General features: G+C 35.6%; 4 protein-coding genes and 1 pseudogene across 20 annotated transcripts; 2 read left to right on the forward strand and 3 right to left on the reverse strand.

The window, feature by feature from the left end:
• Nucleotides 1–1,001: 1,001 nt before the first annotated feature.
• On the forward strand, nucleotides 1,002–2,646 carry LOC147500685 (scoulerine-9-O-methyltransferase 2-like). The gene is made up of 2 exons (XM_086562308.1): nucleotides 1,002–1,772; nucleotides 1,975–2,646. Exons 1-2 carry the CDS (start codon nucleotides 1,002–1,004, stop codon nucleotides 2,269–2,271), a joined length of 1,068 nt encoding a protein of 355 aa, XP_086418434.1. The 3' UTR covers nucleotides 2,272–2,646.
• On the reverse strand, nucleotides 2,634–3,833 carry LOC147500686 (ATP-dependent DNA helicase 2 subunit KU70-like). The gene is made up of 4 exons (XM_086562310.1): nucleotides 3,767–3,833; nucleotides 3,351–3,453; nucleotides 3,086–3,275; nucleotides 2,634–2,994 (listed from the first exon to the last, which is right to left on the reverse strand). Exons 2-4 carry the CDS (start codon nucleotides 3,398–3,400, stop codon nucleotides 2,962–2,964), a joined length of 273 nt encoding a protein of 90 aa, XP_086418436.1. The 5' UTR covers nucleotides 3,401–3,453; nucleotides 3,767–3,833; the 3' UTR covers nucleotides 2,634–2,961.
• An 8-nt stretch (nucleotides 3,834–3,841) lies between these two features.
• LOC147500687 (glyoxylate/succinic semialdehyde reductase 1-like) lies at nucleotides 3,842–8,634 on the reverse strand. Of its 16 annotated transcripts, none has more exons than XR_015196479.1 (5): nucleotides 6,613–7,330; nucleotides 5,147–5,310; nucleotides 4,382–4,441; nucleotides 3,965–4,057; nucleotides 3,842–3,886 (listed from the first exon to the last, which is right to left on the reverse strand). XR_015196479.1 is itself a non-coding variant. In XM_086562309.1 (5 exons), the coding sequence occupies exons 2-5, from the start codon at nucleotides 7,684–7,686 to the stop codon at nucleotides 4,077–4,079; spliced, it is 312 nt and encodes a 103-aa protein (XP_086418435.1). In that variant the 5' UTR covers nucleotides 7,687–7,735; nucleotides 8,366–8,433; the 3' UTR covers nucleotides 3,965–4,076. The 16 variants fall into 16 exon arrangements, 1 of the variants encoding a protein (XP_086418435.1); XR_015196483.1 differs by having other exon boundaries at nucleotides 5,248–5,310; nucleotides 6,613–7,327; XR_015196481.1 differs by having other exon boundaries at nucleotides 5,147–5,208; nucleotides 6,613–7,323.
• A 2,964-nt stretch (nucleotides 8,635–11,598) lies between these two features.
• LOC147500688 (scoulerine-9-O-methyltransferase 2-like) lies at nucleotides 11,599–13,128 on the forward strand (annotated as a pseudogene). Its single transcript, XR_015196476.1, has 2 exons — nucleotides 11,599–12,463; nucleotides 12,673–13,128. The product of XR_015196476.1 is annotated as a scoulerine-9-O-methyltransferase 2-like (transcript).
• Nucleotides 13,129–13,255: 127 nt separating this feature from the next.
• LOC147500689 (ATP-dependent DNA helicase 2 subunit KU70-like) lies at nucleotides 13,256–20,941 on the reverse strand. Its single transcript, XM_086562307.1, is given in 21 exon segments — nucleotides 13,256–13,619; nucleotides 13,729–13,918; nucleotides 13,994–14,096; nucleotides 14,449–14,572; nucleotides 14,651–14,683; nucleotides 14,685–14,744; nucleotides 15,071–15,131; nucleotides 16,320–16,381; nucleotides 17,875–18,022; nucleotides 18,528–18,588; nucleotides 18,591–18,606; nucleotides 18,773–18,816; nucleotides 18,905–19,038; nucleotides 19,126–19,184; nucleotides 19,273–19,356; nucleotides 19,439–19,556; nucleotides 19,647–19,752; nucleotides 20,220–20,334; nucleotides 20,427–20,540; nucleotides 20,632–20,709; nucleotides 20,780–20,941. Coding segments are annotated over 21 exon segments (1,893 nt in total). The 5' UTR covers nucleotides 20,849–20,941; the 3' UTR covers nucleotides 13,256–13,505.
• Between the last annotated feature and the right edge of the window lie 706 nt (nucleotides 20,942–21,647).

Raw genomic sequence — 21,647 nt, forward strand, 5'->3', positions numbered from 1 at the left:
AGAAGAGAAATAGGTATGTTGAATATATCATTTGTCACTACAGCTATTTTGGGTCAAATTGGAACGTACGTTGTCCAAAATTAAGCTAAAAGTTGGAGTTGTTTACATTTTAGTGATGGGCCTAACAGAAACGAGTCTCACCCGTTCCAATTTGGCCCAGATGATTTAGTGTGTATCCATATTAATCTGTTATGACGTTTATCGGATATATATATATATATATAGAGAGGAGGGATCCGTTTATTATAGTTTTTTATACTATGGTTTATACCACGCCTTTTACACAAGATGAATTAAAAACTAATATTTTATCAATATGATCTCTTAACTATGGATAGATTTTTCACAAAAAATTGGCTCATTTGGAAATCTCTAACCTATTTAAAAATTGTTGACAACTTTAAAAAAAATTTAACAGCCCAAATTTTTCGATTTTGCAATCATATTTTGACATTGTTAAGCATCATCAAATGAGCTGAAATTTTGTAGAGGTGATCTTCATGATTTGTTGGACATATCCGTAAAAAATTAGATTCTAGTTCGTCATGTGGGTGAAATTGTGAGCCTAAAACCATGATATATTGATATATATATCCGTCGTGACGCCCAACTTGTAAGGGTGCACCTGAAAGGCTGAAACCACCACAAAAGCAAACATTAAGATCAAAATCAAACAGCTCCCACTCCAACACCAGCGAATCATAGCAAGATCAGAACAATACTATAATATTATAAAAAAAAACGAAATAAAAAAAATAACAATTAACAAATTTCAAGAAAATTCACATGTTTAACATTTTTAATTTACCTTTTTATCTTGCGTCAGTACACCACATGAGAATTATCATGATTCATGGAATCATGGTTGCTCCCACGAGCATCTCGTGCCATGTCCTAATATATGAAATTGGGAGACGTACAAACAACTTTCACAGGGCAGAGGAAAATTTTGGTTGTGTGCTAAAAAAATTTCATCTAATTCTCTTACTTGCAAGGAGATAATGCAGATCCAAAATGAAGAACAAGAGCAAGATATGAAAAGCCATGCTCAAATATTGAACCATATGTGTGGCATTGTAGATTCAGTAGTCCTCAAATGTGCTGTTGAACTAAATCTCTTTGATGTCATTAGCAACAACAAAGATAGCAAACCTATAGCTCTCTCTTCATTAGCAACATCTCCAACCTTAGTGTCCATTAAGCCCAATAACTTGTATCGTTTGCTTAGATACTTAGTTCACATGAACCTCTTAACCATTCATGTTGAAGGAAATGATGAGACATTTTCTTTAACAGAATTGTCCAAGTTACTTCTTAGAGATCAGAATAGGAGCTTAGTAGATTGGGCATTGGCAATCATCGATGAGACGGTTATTGATGGTTGGCATGAATTAAGCGGTTGTTGTACTTCGCCAACTGGTGGTCCGACACCTTTTGAAAGAGTTCATGGGAAGAGTGTATGGGAGTTAGCTGGGGAGAATGCTGGAATGAACCAAGTTATCAATGATGCCATGGTGTCTGATACAATACTGGTCATGCCAGTATTTGTTCAATGCTGTGATAAACTCTTGAATGGAATTACGTCTATGGTCGACATTGGTGGTGGTGTCGGCATGACCATGAGCTATATTGTCAAGGCTTTTCCTCACATAAAGTGTACTGTCTTTGATCTACCCCATGTCATTGCTTCCTCCGCGCAATTGCCAGGAGTGGAAATGGTCGGAGGTGACATGTTCAAATTCATTCCCCCAGCGGATGCCATTTTTCTGAAGGTATTTATGTTATCATTTCAAGATGTTCTTGTTTTCTGAGGACTATTTTCCATCTAAAAGAACTCATCTTTTCCAATTTCCAATTCCTTTTTAATGTTAATAGAGAGAAACTGCCACGGAAGTTGTCTAGATCAATCATCTTTACTTTTAATATTGGTTTAGAACAATTTTTAACTTCTTAGGCTTTCCCATGCTATTGCAGTTTATGCTCCATAATTGGCACGATAAAGAATGCATCACGATTCTTAAGAAATGTAAAGAAGTCATTCCCCAAGACAAAGGGAAGGTGATCATACTGGACATCGTGACAGATCAAAACGAACAGGATGACGATTTAACAAGAGCAAAGATGAACCTTGATATTGACATGATGGTAACTTCAGGAGGGAGGGAGAGAACCGAGAATGAATGGGAAGTTCTCCTGAAGCTTGCTGGTTTTAGCAGGCATGAAATAATTCCCATCATGGCTGTACAATCAGTAATTGTAGCGTACCCTTGATTAGGTAACTGCTTAATCGACAAGCCCTCTTGAGTCAACTGCTTGAAAATTTTCACACGTTTCAATGTGACGACTGAAGAAGACGCATGGATCAAAGGAATGCAAGAGAAATTGCCAATATAAGAAGAGAAGACAATTTATCTACTGACCAAGAGTAGCAACAAAAGTTTGCTCATTCATGTAGTACCAAGCCACCATGTACAAAGCAAATATTGAATTTAGATTATCCTTTTTTCACAACTAAAATTTCATTCTGCACTCACATGGTCCTTGAGAAAGAAAAACTGTAGTTTGCATCAAATGTAAGTTGTAATGGTGACTGTAAGAAATTTCTGTAAATATATTCCAGGAAGCAAAAGGTCTTCAGAGCAAAAATATGTATCTATTAAAAGTTTAAAACAATACCCCATCTTTCTGAGCAAAACGTGCCATGTGATGATGGACTGATGGCTACTGATATAGACTAGAGGTTTTGCTGTGCACGATGTATCTATTAAAACACTACACCATCTGTCAGACACCGAAACATACAGAAATAATGCAACTGCAAAACATTCCTACCAGCGTCCAGTATCTACATTATATATGATTTTTCAATTCGGGATACGTTTACTTGCCCAAGTGAGTTAAAATTCTGCTGATCAAGATTTCCTTTTTACCAGTAAGAGGTAGACTATGTGCTGTTAGATACTACTTCAACTCCACCACAGTCAAGTCCTTCAGCTGCAACCATGCATCCACAAAAACCATTAAGTAGGTGGATAAATAAGTAAATCCCCAAATAGAACAGAAAAAAGGCCATATCTGACATTACCTTTCCACTGTCAGCAAGTTCGGCCCAGTCATACTGTTCAGACTCCTTAGCTGCATTCTCATGGATTGCCTTGCGCTTTTTGGCAGCATCACTTTCGGTTTTTGATGAGAGAGCATCTGCTCCCTCCTGATCATAATTTTCACCAAACACTGAAACCTTAAATTCCTCCAGTGCATTAACCACCCCTGATCTGCAAGCACTCCAACAGATTATTTTTGTCACATGCAAACAAACCGAAGTAATGATACATATATTTTGCTTCTACTTCGCCATTCCTTGTTCATCTGGAAGAGTTTCATCTTTCAGCTCTGGCATCTCATCTTCATCAAGAGCCAAGGCCTGTAATACTGCATAGTGTCTCTGCAAGGCTGAAACAAGACGTGTCGGTTGGTCATCACTGTGCTCAAACCACAGATTTTATTTTCAATGACTAGTATCACATAGACCTTCACATAATAATAACACCTTTCTACATATTTATAGTCTAAATATCTTGGCACTTGGAAGATGTTGGTTAGTCACTATTTGCACTTCAAGAGGAAATAGTATGAAACGACAAATTTCACAGGATGAAATGACTTCACAAGCTTAAACATGCATATACAAGTTATGAAAAAAAAAATGGTTCTGTACATCCACTCCAGATAGGGTGTTTCCATGCATCAGTTAGAGATTAATTACCAGGATTGGCAAACTGAGAATTCCTTTAAGTCTACACGTTTCATTATTCATTAATGCAGTAGCTTTCTGAATTTGATCTTCTGTAGCTCAGGGTGCTGCAGAACCAACAGCAGCATGGACCTAAACAAATTAAAAAGTTCTTGAGAATTAATTAACCATGACAGAGTTGACCTCCATCCAAACCAAAAATCTTCTTACCTCTTCAATGTGCCTAACATCGTCAGAATACGGGAGATATATCATGTGCATTCCAGGAGGTTCAACTTGACCACTGGAACTACTTATTTCATCCTGTTATGTTGAAGTAGGATCAGCAACTTCTATCCAACACAAAGCATATTTAGAGGTGTTCAATCTAAAATAAAAGATAATCTCTATGGACTTGCTGAAGACAGTCGTACCATATTGTTGTTTTACAAACATTGTGTAAGTAAGAAAAACGAGAAGATTCATCTCGGCTGATTATATATTTATATGATATGTTCAAATAGTTAGTTAAAGACTGCCAGGTTGAAGCGTTATGTTTTGTCAAACTTGATTCATCTTGTAGGGTGAAGCCAGTGGTTTTGTATTCATACAGCTATAAATAAAAACCTAGTATATATAGGAGCTTACCTGGGCAACAAGGACGACCAATTGAGTATGGCTTGAACTACCAAAAAGGCCAGCGCAAACCTGAAATTTCCATCAAGTATTTACTACAATTTACATCAGCTGATGAGATGCACAAAGTAAGAGATGCTAAAATGGTACTGCTGATATATGATATAAAGCCAAAAAGTATTTTCATTGTTCAATCGTTATCACTAAATTTTTTTGTGTCCCTGAGCTCTATTATGTTTTACACTTTAAATTAAATACGTCTGGCAAGATCAATTCTGTTCTCCTAGACTAACTTCTTAACCCACACCCAAGTGTACTCAAAACTGCAGAAACAAATTATTGCTGCTCGTTGTTGCGAAGTACGCCTCAGCCAATCATCCCTCGTTCTTTACAAAGGAGAGCTTTTGCAGCACATTGTGCTGGAGGAGACTAAACAATGAGGCTATTGAAAAAAAATCAAACCAATGAAAGCTCAACTTAAGCCTTCAAGATGATACATTCTCTATAACTATATATAGCTAAAATTTTACAGAAAATCATATAGCATGAACACACAAGAAGATGGAAATGATCTCTAGTACGGACTTCTATCCCGAGGATTTACCCCCTTATGTCTGCAATTACAAACTAACAATGCCCAATTCAACATGAAACTACAGAGGTTACAATCCCCACACATAGGTTTTCCTACATCTCAAACATACACTGGTTCAACTGCACAAGAACTTTACTTGAAACTCTCAAATCGACAATTTAAATGAATAGTAAAAAACCCACCGTTCAAGTCATACCATCGACCTATGTAGAGCAATAAATATGGAAATACTTCCAAATATCTCCTGCATTTAATAGCCACACAGAAAGTAAGGGAGAATTACCATGGGTAGGCCCAAACATGCTTCCAAACTTACTCTGAACAAGTCAAAACCTTTGACATGTACCTATGACACAATCACAGATAAAAACAATGGAATTGAGACCAGTGTAGCTTAATGCTGTTCTAGGATCATGGAAGAACTTAGTATTTCTGAATTTTATTTACTAGCTTCATGTGTTCGTGGTTAGCACCCAACCAGTATGAGAGAAAGATCTAAGATTCGGTAATACATGGTGACACAGACTCTTAACAGTTTTTAGCATATAAAAATGTCATTAGAATCATTTATTTTTCTCATTTTAAATAGTTGTTTAAAGCAATATAAATAGAAGTAGCCAACTCCATACAAAAAAATTTGTCCATTATTTTTCACGCTTATGTATCTGTCTACCCAATCATCAAGTTTCAATACCAAATACCTAATGCAGCATCTAAACATCTAAACATGTTGGATGCGGATACATGTACCATGTCAATGTAATTCAGGTTCTTTTCTTTCTTTTATTTTTTTCTTTAGGTAAACATAGAATAGTATTATATGCTCAAACAAAAGAAAGAAAGGAGTAACAGGAAGATATCCTAAGTTACATTGACACGGATACGAAGTGTCCAACATGACGAAATACCAAAAGTAGAGATATATAACATACAATATGTGTGTGTCTCGTGTTTGACACAGATACGTGGACATGTATTGGACACGGGCATGTCCACGGATTATTTTCAAAATAGAGTGTGTCCGTGTAACATAATACGATACAAATACCGCGCAAGATACAAAGAGAAAACAGCAAAGAGAACAGCTACAAACCACTCAAAGACTCTCACTACACCACTGCCTAAAAATGAGTCACATCTGATCGCGAAAGATCCAAAAATACCTTTTGTTACAATATATCTAACGTTTTCCGCAAGGCCTTTTTTCTAATTGAAGTATCCAATCCTACATTCACTTTTTTTTTTACCATTGCAACCCTGAACGTTGTCAAAACATTATAAACCTGAATATTCTCAAACCATTAAATGATACTACTGCTGGTGCAATATGTAACTTCATATAACTAAGATAAACCAACTCTTCCAAATTTTTCCAATTTGTCATTCTGCAACGATCATAAACCAAGCCATAACCATGCAACTTAGATCACCACTACTATCAGAAACTGAGATAACTATAAACCAGCATACAATTAGCGAAACTGAGTAGTCAAATGGCCAAAAAAAAAAAGTTAATCTGATGATCAACTAATAATACAAATGAGTAAGCAACGTCTAAAACGTAGATTGTCATGAAACATGGACACAAAATTTGATCTATCACTATGAACTGATTAATATTGTGCAATATAATTACAAAACAACTAACAACATCACTAGGGGAAATAAACGTTGATGGCTTCAAATTATAGTAATCCTTTAAGCAACTTAATGGCTTGAATCCCAAAAGCCGAAGGTGCCCCGTCGAAACTCTTTTTATTTGAGTTAGCTCCTCTGTTTGATCAAGTTTCCCAGAGAAGCTTTTTATTAGCTATTGCGACTTCCAATTAAGATATGTTTTCTTATTTTTTTAGATCTCATCGTTCCAACAACCTAAAATAAACGACTAAAGGAAAATGATCAGCCGTCATATTGATTCATCTGATAAAAATATGTTTCATTATTTTATTTTCATAGATATGTAATTGAATTATGGGTATTTTTTTAGAATTAATATATTTTTTTTAGATATATATTTTTGGTAAATAAAATTGTGAAATATTAAATATTTTGTATACAGTTTATGTGTAAACCCAATCCGAAACTGATCCGAAATTGACTCACTAGCTTAGCAGGTCACCCGTTGGGTAACCCGTTATACATACGGGTTGGGTTTGGATTTGATAAACTCGACACGATTAGTAATTGGGTCGAGTTTGGGTTTGCTCTCCTAACACGTGACCCGAATATAACACGACACGAACCTGACCCAACTCGACCCATTTACACCCCTATTAATGATGGAATATCACTAATCCATAATCTACGTACAAATCCAACCAAAGAGTATGCTACTCGCTAGCTTCTATGTAATAGTCACAATATGTTTTGTTTTGAAGAGAAACATTACCTGCCCATGATCATATTCACGAGTTTCATTTTTGCTCCATTCCCAACTTCCCCTAAATAGAAAGACTTCTTTCCCATGACATCAAAAGCAGGGATTGCTTCCTCGTACAGTGACTGCAGTAGCACCAGGTAAGAAGAGAACACTACAGGATATCATATCCTAGAAATGTAATGCAAGTGAAACTTTAGGCCTGTATTGACTTCCCTTCTCCCCAGCAGCAAGAATAACAAGTTGTCCATCTTCAGTAGGTTTTTTGCTACCGGAAACTGGAGCTTCAAGGAAGTATCCACCTTTTTTGCTAATTGCCTGTGGATAGCATATAAAATACTGCATGCTCACTATTCGTTTTCATACTAGCTGAACCCATAAGTTGTCTTGGATGCTACGCAAGAAAATGGTAGATTATTACACGAGGGTGCCAATTACTAGGTAAACTTCTGTCTTGGAACTGGCGTTCATTCACTGGTTAACCTTTCAATTGCCTTAACAAATTCTAGGAGCCCTATTTAGCTATCAGAAGTTTGTTGTCAGGGACGAGGCAAGGAGCAAAGCGTTAGGTTTCTCATCTAACGCCTTGGGGCCGCCTTTGAGAACGACAACTTGCCACTGTTTTCACTATGATTAGTCTCCAGGAGCCACCTCATTTTAGCCACTATAATCAGAAGTACACCTTGGTCTCGGTGGCTCCTTGCACCCTTTCTAACAGCATATTCACAACCTTATTCAGTTATAATGTGCAAAAGGAGCACTTGAGATTCAGTTTAAATAGATGGTAATTTATAGATCATAAGTAAACGTCGTATGAACTCTGATTATCCAATCTGTATGCAACTGAAATGAGTTAATCCTTCACACAAATAATCAGACATATCAGCTTTCAAAATGAAACCTCGTTTTAGCCATTTTTAGAAAGTTGGAATTTTGGAATCAAATTAATATATAAGAGCAAGTTGAATTAAAAACTTTAAAAAATCAGACCAAATTAGGATTGCCATTGGCATGCAAGTCTTACCTCACTGATCTTTAACAAGTATCAGCATCAATCTAGCACCAACGAGCTTGGTGTTAAGAAAAAAGCTCGTTGACTAGATATTTATTGTAAAAACGCTAGCCCCCCTCAGTTTATAATGAGAATATTTCATTTTAATTCCTTTAATTCCATGGATTATTATCATTATGCACAGAAAGGAAAGGAGCCGTATGAGGTGAAAATCGTTAAACACAACTTTCATGAAGAACATAGAATCTTAATTTCATAGCAATCTATATAGTAAATGCTATTTTATTTGAATACGTGTTTTTATTGGCATAGATTTATGTAACTGTTTAAACGCTAAGATGAGAAATTTATTAATGGTTGGGACATACACGTGATATTTCTTGCCATTCTTGGTGTGTTACCTAGTAATCGTTTTACACGTTACTCTTCAGACAATTATGTTATATTGTTTGTTAAATGTCGTAAATGTGTTATTTGAAATGCTACTAGATAACTGCAAGCAAGGTTCAAAATATCGATATCGATAAATATATCGGTGTACCCAAAAACCGATATATATCGGATATATCGGAAATATCGGATATATATTTTTTTTTTGGTGATCAGTCCAAACTATTTAAAATATCGGAAATATCGGATATATCGGAAATATTCGAAATATCGGAAATATATCGAAAAAAATTTATCGTTTATATTAAAAAATAGTCAAAAAGTCAAACGATATATATCGTAAATATCGATATATCGATTATATCGTTAAACTTTTATATCGATATATATCGGAAAAATAAGGGTACTATATTCGGTGGATATATATGAAATATCACCAAAATATTCTATAATATATATTTTGTGGGTTTGTGGTGGGAGAGAGAGAGTTGGGTTTGGTTGAGAAAGAAAGGAGGTTGTAAATGAGACGTTCCAACCAAAATATTTTTTTTCGCCACATACCTCCCTCACTATAATTTGATAATTTGTTATGCAACATATTCTAACTATTTTTGTGATGTTTCGGTAAAAATTCTTTCAATAAATGTTATAATTGTTGTTTTGAATGTTATTATAAAATATTAAGTAGAAACTCTCAAATCAACTAAAGTAATTGTCGAAAATAAAATATGTTATGTGTGGTGTTGTTATTTGATATGTAGCAATATAGCATTTTTTAGAAATAACAACATAAGTAAATGTTTCACTATATTTGTTAAGTAAATGTCCCGTTATATTTTTCAGTGTGAGCATTCTAGTTTGTTATGTTTTACAAAAAATGTTTAGTTCCGATTCAAAAACCATCTTTTTTAAGAATGTTGGCGATTCCACTTCTAAATGTGACACAATCAAATCCGAGTCACAGTAGAAATGCTGAGGTCTTCAGAAAATCCTTGAACACAGCTTTTATGAAGAAGACTGAATCATCAGTTGTAGTATCTGGTATGTTTACTTTTATCCTAACTCCATTTAATAATATAAAGGAGAATGATGGAGATAGTATTTTCAAAGATTTAAAGAGATCATTTAATATGAGAAAAAGTCTGTGGAAAGGAGGAGTCCGAACGGGGTTTTGGATATTTAGTTCCGAGTGTTTAGTTTATTGTATCCGTGATCTATACCTACCTATCCCTACACCTTTTGTTCTCCATAACTTTTTTTTTATCAGGTTTAGCAGGAATTACTAGTATAATTTTCTTCCACCATTAATTATGATATCGTATTACGGGTTAGGAAAACTCTTATATATTATGGTTTTTATTTTTCTTTTGATATATTTGTATATCAAAATGAATCCGTTTTTATAAAATAAAAAATCAGTGAATTTTAGAGAAAAAGTTAGGGTTTGAAAAAATGTTTTACAAAATAAATGTTTTACCGATTCAAAAACCTCTTTCGATTCTAATACTAATTTTACAAAATCTAATCTGGATGATACTAGTCGTAGTAGAAAGGTTGAGGTTTTCAAAAAATCGTTAAACACAATTTTCATGAAGAACATAGAATCTTAATTTCATAGCAATCTATATAGTAAATGCTATTTTATTTGAATACGATTAATTTATGTTTTTATTGGCATAGATTTATGTAACTGTTTAAACGTTAAGATGAGAAATTTATTAATGATTGGGACATGCACTTGATATTTCTTGGTGTGTTACCTAGTATTGTTAAAGGCTAACGATTACAAGTTACTCTTCAGACAATTATGTTATATTGTTTGTTAAATGTCGTAATTGTGTTATTTGAAATGCTATAATTTGTTATGCAACATTTTCTTATTATTTTTGTGATATTTCGATAAAGATTCATTCGATAAATGCTATAATTGTTGTTTTGAATGTTATTATAAAATATTAAGTAGAACTCTCGGATCAGCTAAAGTATTTGTCGAAAATAAAATATATTATCTGTGGTGTTGTTATTTGATATGTAGAAATGTAGCATTTCTGATAAATAACAATATAAGTAAATGTCTCACTATCTTTGTTAAGTAAATGTCCCGTTATATTTTTGAGATGCTACCGAGAGATATTGTTGCCTTTATGAAAATGTTTGATAGTGGTTTTCTAAATATGATTAGAAAAGTTGTATAAATGAATCTTTATCACTTTTTTTGAATTTTTGAATTTGGCTAAGAATGTTCGTCCAACACTCAGCGCATAGTGTTTCAAAATGGATTGGGCCGGGCTTTCCAACTGGATTGGGCTGGTGTTTCACATTCAAGCCCTCACTTTCAATGGAGCATGTGCAAAATTACAATGTGAGAGAGTTGTCCGTCTATAGTTTTATACACATTGACTTGCATAGTATCAATGTATGCATAATGAGGATTCTTCCATTTTGTGGTCAACTTTTATTTATGACTTGTTACGTAGTAAAGATATATACTCTAGAGCACTCAAAGCTCATTCATTCCGTCCCCCTGTCTCTCTCCACATCCCATGGCTGTAGAAGAAGAAAGCACTCTTAACAACCATGAAAACCGCATCACCAAGTCATGAAAGAGCTCATTTTTCCAAAGAGCTAGAAAAAGAAAAGTATAAGTAAAAGCAATACCTTTAGGGCGGTAAGAAGAAAAATAATGGATTTTACATAGTGAGGATTTTGAAGTTAAAGTGGTTGAGGCTGAAGTATGCGTGCATGTTGAAGAAACTAAAGAGCTATTATGATTCAGTGGTGAAAGATCTTATTGAAGCTGGTGCTACGCTGGAAACTTTACAACAACGGATCATGATGCAGGCTTATTTTACTGTCCCAGTTATGAGCGTGTCTGCTGCTGGTATTCCTTCTCATATGATCAATTCTCGTTCTGGTCCATATCAGGTCCGGTCCATTTGATAAAAATGTGCTGTTGTGTGCTAAAAATTTTCATCTAATTCTCTTACTTGCAAGGAGATAATGCAGATCCAAAAGGAAGAACAAACGCAAGATATGAAAAGCCATGCTCAAATATTGAACCATATGTGTCGCATTGTAGACTCAGTAGTCCTCAAATGTGCTGCTGAACTAAATCTCTTTGATGTCATTTTAGCAACAACAAAGATAGCAAACCTATAGCTCTCTCAATATTAGCAACATCTCCAACCTTAGTGTAGTGTCCATTAAGTCCAATAACTTGTATCGTTTGCTTAGATACTTAGTTCACATGAACCTCTTAACCATTTATGTTGTTGAAGGAAATGATGAGACATTTTCTTTAACAGAATTGTCCAAGTTACTGATGGTTGGCTGCATGAATTAAGCGGTTGTTGTACTTCGCCCGCTGGTGGTCCAACACCTTTTGAAAGAGTTCATGGGAAGAGTGTATGGGAATTAGCTGGGGAGAATGCTGGAATGAGCCAAGTTATCAATGATGCCATGGTGTCTGATACAATACTGGTGATGCCAGTATTTGTTCAATGCTGTGATAAACTCTTGAATGGTAATACGTCTATGGTCGACATTGGTGGTGGTGTCGGCATGACCATGAGCTATATTGTCAAGGTTTTTCCTCACATAAAGTGTACTGTCTTTGATCTACCCCATGTCATTGCTGCCTCGGCGCAATTGCCAGGAGTGGAAATGGTCGGAGGTGACATGTTCAAATTCATTCCCCCAGCGGATGCCATTTTTCTGAAGGTATTTATGTTATCATTTCAAGATGTTCTTGTTTTCTGAGGACTATTTTCCATCTAAAAGAACTCATCTTTTCCAATTCCCAATTCCTTTTTAATGTTAATAGAGAGAAACTGTCACGGAAGTTGTCTAGATCAATCATCTTTACCTTTAATATTGGTTTAGAACAATTTTTAACTTCTTAGGCAGTAGGCTTTCCCATGCTATTGCAGTTTATGCTCCATAATTGGCACGATAAAGAATGCATCACGATTCTTAAGAAATGTAAAGAAGTCATTCCCCAAGACAAAGGGAAGGTGGTCATACTGGACATCGTGACAGATCAAAACGAACAGGATGACGATTTAACAAGAGCAAAGATGAACCTCTCCTGAAGCTTGCTGGTTTTAGTAGTCATGACTGTACAATCAGTAATTGTAGCGTACCTTGATTAGGCAAACTGCTTAATCGACAAGCCCTCTTGAGTCAACTGCTTGAAAATTTTCACACGTTTCAATGTGACAACTGAAGAAGACGCATGGATCAAAGGAATGCAAGAGAAATTGCCAATATAAGAGAAGACAATTTATCTACTGAGCAAGAGAAGCAACAAAAGTTTGCTATTTCATGTAGTACCAAGCCACCATGTACTCCTCAAAGCAAATAATGAATTTAGATTATCCTTTTTTCACAACTAAAATTTCATTCTGCACTCACATGGTCCTTGAGAAAGAAAAACTGTAGTTTGCATCAAATGGAATTTATAATGCTGACTGTAAGTAATTTCAGTAAATATATTCCAGGAAGCAAAAGGTCTTCAGAGCAAAAATATGTATCTATTAAAAGTTTAAAACAAACAATACCCATCTTTCAGAGCAAAACGTGCCATGTGTTGATGGACTGATGGCTACTGATATAGACTAGAGGTTTTGCTGTGCACGATGTATCTATTAAAACACTACCCCATCTGTCAGACACTGAAACATACAGAAATAATGCAACTGCAAAACATTCCTACTAGCTTACAGTATCTACATTATATATGATTTTTCAATTCGGGATACGTTTACTTGCCCAAGTGAGTTAAAATTCTGCTGATCAAGATTTCCTTTTTACCAGTAAGAGGTAGACTATGTGCTGTTAGATAATACTTCAACTCCACCACAGTCAAGTCCTTCAGCTGCAACCATGCATCCACAAAGACCATTAATGTTCACTGAATAATTAAGTAGGTGGATAAATACGTAAATCCCCAAATAGAACAGAAAAAAGGCTATATCTGACATTACCTTTCCACTGTCAGCAAGTTCGGCCCAGTCATACTGTTCAGACTCCTTGGCTGCATTCTCATGGATTGCCTTGCGCTTTTTGGCAGCATCACTTTCGGTTTTTGATGAGAGAGCATCCGCTTCCTCCTGATCATAATTTTCACCAAACACTGAAACCTTAAATTCCTCCAGTGCATTAACCACCCCTGATCTGCAAGCACTCCAACAGATTATTTTTGTCACATGCAAACAAACCGAAGTAATGATACATATATTTTGCTTCTACCTCGCCATTCCTTGTTCATCTGGAAGAGTTTCATCTTTCAGCTCTGGCATCTCATCTTCATCAAGAGCCAAGGCCTGTAATACTGCATAGTGTCTCTGCAAGGCTGAAACAAGACGTGTCGGTTGGTCATCACTGTGCTCAAACCACAGATTTTATTTTCAATGATTCCCAGTTCCTTTAGCAGGACTAGTATCACATAGACCTTCACATAATAATAACACCTTTCTACTTATTTATATTGTCTAAATATCTTGGCACTAGGAAGATGTTGGTTAGTCACTATTTGCACTTCAAGAGGAAATAGTATGAAATGACAAATTTCACAGGATGAAACGACTTCACAAGCTTAAACATGCATATACAAGTAATGAAAAAAAAAATGGTTCTGTACATCCACTCAAGATAGGGTGTTTCCATGACAGAGTAAAGAGTTGCATCAGTTAGAGATAAATTACCAGGATTGGCAAACTGGCAAACTGAGAATTCCTTTAAGTCTACATCGCGTTTCATTAATGCAGTAGCTTTCTGAATTTGATCTTCTGTAGCTCGAGGTGCTGCAGAACCAACAGCAGCATGGACCTAAACAAATTAAAAATTTCTTGAGAATTAATTAACCATGACAGAGTTGACCTCCATCCAAACCAAAAATCTTCTTACCTCTTCAATGTGCCTAACATCGTCAGAATACGGGGAGATATATCATGTTCATTCCAGGAGGTTCAACTTGACCACTGGAACTACTTATTTCATCCTGTTATGTTTAAGTAGGATCAGCAACTTCTATCCAACACAAAGCATATTTAGAGGTGTTCAATCTAAAATAAAAGATAATCTCTATGGACTTGCTGAAGACAGTCGCATTACCATATTGTTGTTTTACAAACACTGTGTAAGTAAGAAAAAAAGAAGATTCATCTCGGCTGATTTTATATTTACATGAAATGTTCAAATTATTAGTTAAAGACTGTCAGGTTGAAGCATTATGTTTTGTCAAACTTGATTCATCTTGTAGGGTGAAGCCAGTGGTTTTGTATTCATATAGCTATAAATAAAAAACTAGTATATATAGGAGCTTACCTGGGCAACAAGGGCGACCAATTGAGGATGGCTTGAACTACCAAAAAAGGCCAGCGCAAACCTGAAATTTCCATCAAGTATTTATTACAATTTACATCAGCTGGTGAGATGCTAAAATGGTACTGGTGATATATGATATAATTAGGGGTGGAATTCGAGCTAATCGAGCCGAGTTTCACTAAGCTCGGCTCAACTCGTTTATTTAAACGAGCTTTAATATAGGCTCAAGCTTAGCTCATATATTATATGAACGAGTCCAAGCTGAGCTTAAATGAGCCGAGTCTGAGCCAATCCCGAGTAGCTCGGCTATTTTACACTGTGATGATGGTATTTGAGCTTATTGAGCCGAGCTTCACCCTGCTCGTTTATTAAGCGAGCTATAATATGGGCTCAAGCTTGGCTCATTTAGTTAACTGAACGAGCTTGAGCCAAGCCCGAACCGAGCCCAAGCTACTCGGCTCAAATTCCACCCCTAGATATAAAGCGAAAAAGTATTTACGTTCACATAAAAGTGATAAAACCCATAAATTCATCGTTCAATCTTTATCACTAAATTTTTTTGTGTCCCTAAGCTCTATTATGTTTTACACTTTAAATTAAATACGTCTGGCAAGATCAATTCTGTTCTCCTAGACTAACTTCTTAACCCACACCCATGCGTACTCGAAACTGCAGAAACAAATTATTGCTGCTCGTTGTTGCGAAGTACGCCTCAGCCAATCATCCCTCGTTCTTTACAAAGGGGAGCTTTTGCAGCTCATTGTGCTGGAGGAGACTAAACATTGAGACTATTGAAAAATAATCAAACCAATGAAAGCTGAACTTAAGCCTTCAAGATGATACATTCTCTATAACTATATATGAAAATCATATAGCATGAACACACAAGAAGATGGAGATGATCTCTAGTACGGACTTCTATCCCGAGGCTTTACCCCCCTTATGTCTGCAATTACAAACTAACAATGTGCAATCCAACATGAAACTACAGAGGTTACAATCCCCACACATAGGTTTTCCTACATCTCAAACATACTGGTTCAACTGCACAAGAACTTTACTTGAAACTCTCAAATCGACAATTTTGGATCACATACTCACCCGTCATCCCTAAGCCAAAACGGTAAAAAGAAAAACAAACAGAAAGTGATACATCAATTAGGAATCAAACACTTGATACAAACAGAAAAGAGAAGAGATATACTTCCAGCTGACAGATAAATAAATAAATGAAGAGTGAAAAACCCACCGTTCAAGTCGTACCATCGACCTATGTAGAGCAATAAATATGGAAGTACTTCCAAATATCTCCTGCATTTAATAGCCAAACAGAAAGTAAGGGAGAATTAACCATGGGTAGGCCAAAACATGCTTTCAAACTTGCTCTGAACAAGTCAAAACCTTTTATATGTGCCTATGACACAATCACAGATAAAAACAATGGAATTGAGACCAGTGTAGCTTAACGTTGTTCTAGGCTCATGGAAGAATTTAGTATTTCTGAATTTTATTTACTAGCATCATGTGTTCATGGTTACCACCCAACCAGTATGAGAGAAAGATCTAAGATTCGGTAATACATGGTGACACAGACTCTTAACAGTTTTTAGCATATAAAAATGATATTAGAATCATTTATTTTTCTCATTTTGAATAGTTGTTTAAAGAAATATAAATAGAAGTAGCCAACTACATACAAAAAATTTTGTCCATTATTTATTTTCATGCTTATGTATCTGTCTACCCAATCATCTAGTTTCGATACCAAATACCTAATGCAGCATCTAAACATCTAAACATGTTGGATGCAGATACACGTACCATGTCAATGTAATTCAGGTTCTTTTCTTTCTTTTATTTTTTTCTTTAGGTAAACATAGAATAGTATTATATGCTCAAACAAAAGAAAGAAGGGAGTAGCAGGAAGATATCCTAAGTTACATTGACACAGATACGAAGTGTCCAACATGGCGAAATACCAAAAGTAGAGATATATAACATACAATATGTGTGTGTCTTGTGTTTGACACAGATACGTGGACATGTATTGGACACGGATTATTTTCAAAATAGGGTGTGTCCATGTAACATAATACGATACAAATACCGCACAAGATACAAAGAGAAAACAGCAAAGAGAACAGCTACAAACCACTCAAAGACTCTCACTACACCACTGCCTAAAAATGAGTCACATCTGATCGCGAAAGATCCAAAAATACCTTTTGTTACAATATATCTAACGTTTTCCGCAGGGCCTTTTTTTCTAATTGAAGTATCCAATCCTACGTTCACTTTTTTTTTTACCATTGCAACCATGAACGTTGTCAAAAAATTATAAACCTGAATATTCTCAAACCATTAAATGATACTACTGCTGGTGCAATACGTAACTTCATATAACTAAGATAAACCAACTCTTCCAAATTTTTCCAATTTGTCGGTCTGCAACGCTCATAGCCATAACCATGCAACTTAGATCACCACTACTATCAGAAACTGAGATAACTATAAACCAGCATACAATTAGCGAAACTGAGTAGTCAAATGGCCAAAAAAAAAATTAATCTGATGATCAAGTAATAATACAAATGAGTCAGCAATGTCTAAAACGTAGATGACCATAGTCATGAGTGAATAGTAGTTTACCTCCCAACTAAACAAAAGAAGTTTGGTAAAGAAATTGACAAGTAATGACCATATTAAAGGAACTTAAATAACATAAGATTGTCATGAAACATGGACACAAAATTTGATCTATCACTACGAACTGATTAATATTGTGCAATTACAAAACAACTTACATCATCACTAGGGAAAATAAACGTTGATGGCTTCAAATTATAGTAATCCTTTAAGCAACTTAATGGCTTGAATCCCAAAAGCCGAAGGTGCCCCGTCGAAACTCTTTTTATTTGAGTTAGCTCCTCTGTCGAAAATTTAATGTTCTCCCTGAAATAAAATAAGTCGCACTAATCAGACTTAAAGTAAGCAAGAGGGGAAAATGGGTCATAGAAGGAATCAAAGTAACATAGTGTGAAAGTAGCTTTTAGACTGTTTTGTGGTAACAAAATTGGCCAGTTGGGCAACAATAGGATTCAATGCTAGGTTTGGGGATTGGAGAGTATATATGAGGGATCCAGTAGTTAAAAAAAATTGATAACTTTTGGTGATGAGATTGATATTTCATAGCTAATTACTGGTAAAGTAAAGGAGTTTTCGAATTTATGGGAGGTTGAGCAATGGCTTCCCGCCACCTTGTTCCCTCAATGATTATAAAAGCAGTGGTTACTAACAAAAACAAAATAATATCCTGGGTCAAATATTTTACTGCTAAACTTTATCCAAGATATAACTAAATAAAAGAAGGATGAGATTGAAAAGAACAAATAGAGAGACAAACATAGTGTAGCTAAAATGAGAAAAGGGGAAGCTCAATCAACACAAATGTATATACCCTTTATAAATTTGAAATCTTGTTTTCGGTTCCTCCATTAACACTCCAGTGTCCGCATTCAAATGAAAGACCTTTCAGTCTGCAGACAACCAATCCAACACTTGAGTAGAAATGCAATACAATTTTAACAAGGTTGTCACAATTAGGTTTTGCAAGTGTTGTGGCCTATTACAGGATGATTCGTTTAATAACCAAAGAAAGCACAAGTAATTATTCAGTGTGAAGAAAGACTAAGAGATACTAACCTTTAAAGGAAGATTAGTAACAGAATCAAGCCACGTAACTGCACCTGCAAGGACAAAATACATATTTATGAATGACTCGGAGATCAACCAAAATCATGGAGAGCTTTAAGAAAATTATGGTGATGCATATACCAGGAAGTGTTGGACGAATCAAAGCATATGTATTCACTTCTATCGATACACCATTAACCAATGAGAAAGTGATTCTTCTGACTTTACGCTTCTTGAACATTCGCTTTCTCAACTGATCTTTCATATCTTCCAATCTGAAAACAGTATAAATCATAACTCACTTGTACAGAAGCAGTGAAACAGTCATATGAGAAATGACCCACTTGTACAGAAACGGTCACCTTTCTCCGGCTGAAGGAATGAATAGAGCGAGGTCTTCACCCTCCAATCCAATTAAGTCCTGAAATAGATAAATTTAAGAGTAAATGATGGTTCGTAGATATCTAAACCCCAAGTTAAAAAACACATTTGAGATGGTTTAGACATACTGCATAGAATGTAGATACACCAAACTCCTCGTCAGGCCGACTTAGTGGAAGAAGTTCAACTGATATGCCAAGATCTTGTGCATCCTAAAAACAAAACAGTTGTAACAACAATATAAATGTCATAATTTTTAAATCGGAAGCTAAAACAATGGTATGTATCAACTACTTTTGCCCGTTGCAGTGTTGTCCTAATCATATCTGCTTTAGTCCCCCCTCTAATACTCCCAAAAGGATCGTCCTCATTTGTGAACAGGAGCATCCGTTTATCTGAGGTTTTTGCAGACCTGGAACCAAAAGTATCAGTCATAACTCACAAGTTAAACTCCAACTCATACACATGTAACCTCATATGTAGATGATAACTGAACCATTACCCCTTTCTTAAAAGTGCTTGTGCCGCCCAAAGAGCATTGTAAAGGGAATTCTCACGAGACCCAGATATAATTCCATATTGACTCCCAATTGCCTTCATAAAAGTTTCTGCCACATGCAAACATCTGAATTATCAGACGCGTTTCATATTGATTAAGCAGCATTATCTTCTCATCTAAGTCACATCAACACGTGTATGTGTATCCGAATCCGACACATTAAAGACTTAAAAGTACTAAAATATCGCATACAATATATCCGTGTGTCGTGTGTCCAACACAGATTACTTTAAAAATATGGTGTATCCAAGTTATTTAGCTTCTCATCGAGTATGTACAAGGAGGATTTGGAAAAGTTTAAAATGTGACACAACAAAATGTTATCCATAGTTATTTTGCTAAAATTACAGCAGTGACTGACCAGGTCCAAGTATACATCAGATAAAAACGTCAGTAAAACTGCTCTCTTAAATCAGAGAACCACCAGTTTGTTATCTACTGAACTTCAGAAGCAAAATTACAGCATCTTCCTATAGTGTAAAAGCATAAGAGTACAAAAGACACATTACAACTTACCCTCTATCGAATCAAACTCTTTAATAAGCCTTGCTGTCGGATTGTCAAGATCCTCTCTTTCTGCAACATTAAACACATACACACCACTCAAATCTTGCAAATTTTTCTTCTCCCTCTGCAAATGTGTAATAACAAACATACAACATTTAAACCATTTGGAAGTTTTACAGTAACAAACTTACACAAAAGATTAAAAAAAAAACTTACAGTGTTATAAAAACATATTGCCACCTCATCATAAGATCTACCAATAATTTGTGTCTTCAATGACTGACAAATACAATTAACAGCAATACTAAAATGATTCTCTTCTTGTCCATCCTAGAAACAATAAAAACAAGTGATCTTTAAGTAAAATTTAAATTAATGGTAAAGAGTGTGTAGTAAAAGAGTGAAGAAGAGTAAACTGAACTGATTTAGGAATGAGAGTGAACATTTTAGGAGAAGCATCGATCAAGTAAACTATCATCTCTTTATTATAATCTCTTCCCTGTAAAAAAAAATTTTAAAAAAATATAATAAATGTAAAGATGGAAATGAGGAAGGTGATAGAAAACAACCTGAAGAAGAAATTGGTTTTCTGGGTCGTCTTCGTCGTCACGGAAAAGATCTTCTGGGTCGATTTCCATTTTATCGGAAACTGTTTGATCAAGTTTCTCAGAGAAGCTTTTGCGAATTTTTTCGCGGCTGTTTTCTTATTTAAGGGAATTTTAGTTACCAATTTATCCTTCTGTCTGTAGTAAAGGATTAAAATTTAAAAATAGGGCTGTCAATGGTCGGGCCTGGCCGAAGCCCGATTGAATCCGAACCGATAAGATAGAGACTTAGAGCATCTCTAGGTGGACGTATCTATGGTCGCATTCTTCAAATTTGAAGAAATGCGTCGGAATTTCCCGGAATTCCAACTCTAGGTGGTCGCATTCGTGGTCGCATCACCGCTCCGGCATTCTTGTTCGCAAATTTGGCAATTTGGATCGCGGATGCGAAAAATAATAATGTCGTCGCGCCATTACTAATGTCAGCCAACTCTTTATTGACTTTGACCATTAACCAAGCGCCGCCATTACCACACCGTCGCCGCCACTACTCTTCGCCGCCACTCTAATGTCGCGTGCTCCAACGGGCAAAAAAGGGGCAAAAAACGGCCTGATTTCTACCTTCTATATCTACACTCATCTCCTTCTTCATTTTACACACACTCAACTCAAACATTTGTATCAAACAACTCAACCATTTCACATCAATCCTTAACAAACAACACACACATTATCAAAAAATGGATCATGAAGTATATGAGATATTTCCGCTTAAGTCTTCATCTTCATCTTCATCTTCATCGTCGTTTCTTCTTCATCTCCTCCAAATGAAGAAGATAGTCTTGATGAAGAATTTGTTAATGCCATGCCTCTTATGAAACACACTTTGGCT

This window comes from Coptis chinensis, chromosome 5 (assembly GCF_015680905.1).
Source record: "Coptis chinensis isolate HL-2020 chromosome 5, ASM1568090v1, whole genome shotgun sequence".
Lineage (NCBI taxonomy): Eukaryota > Viridiplantae > Streptophyta > Magnoliopsida > Ranunculales > Ranunculaceae > Coptis > Coptis chinensis.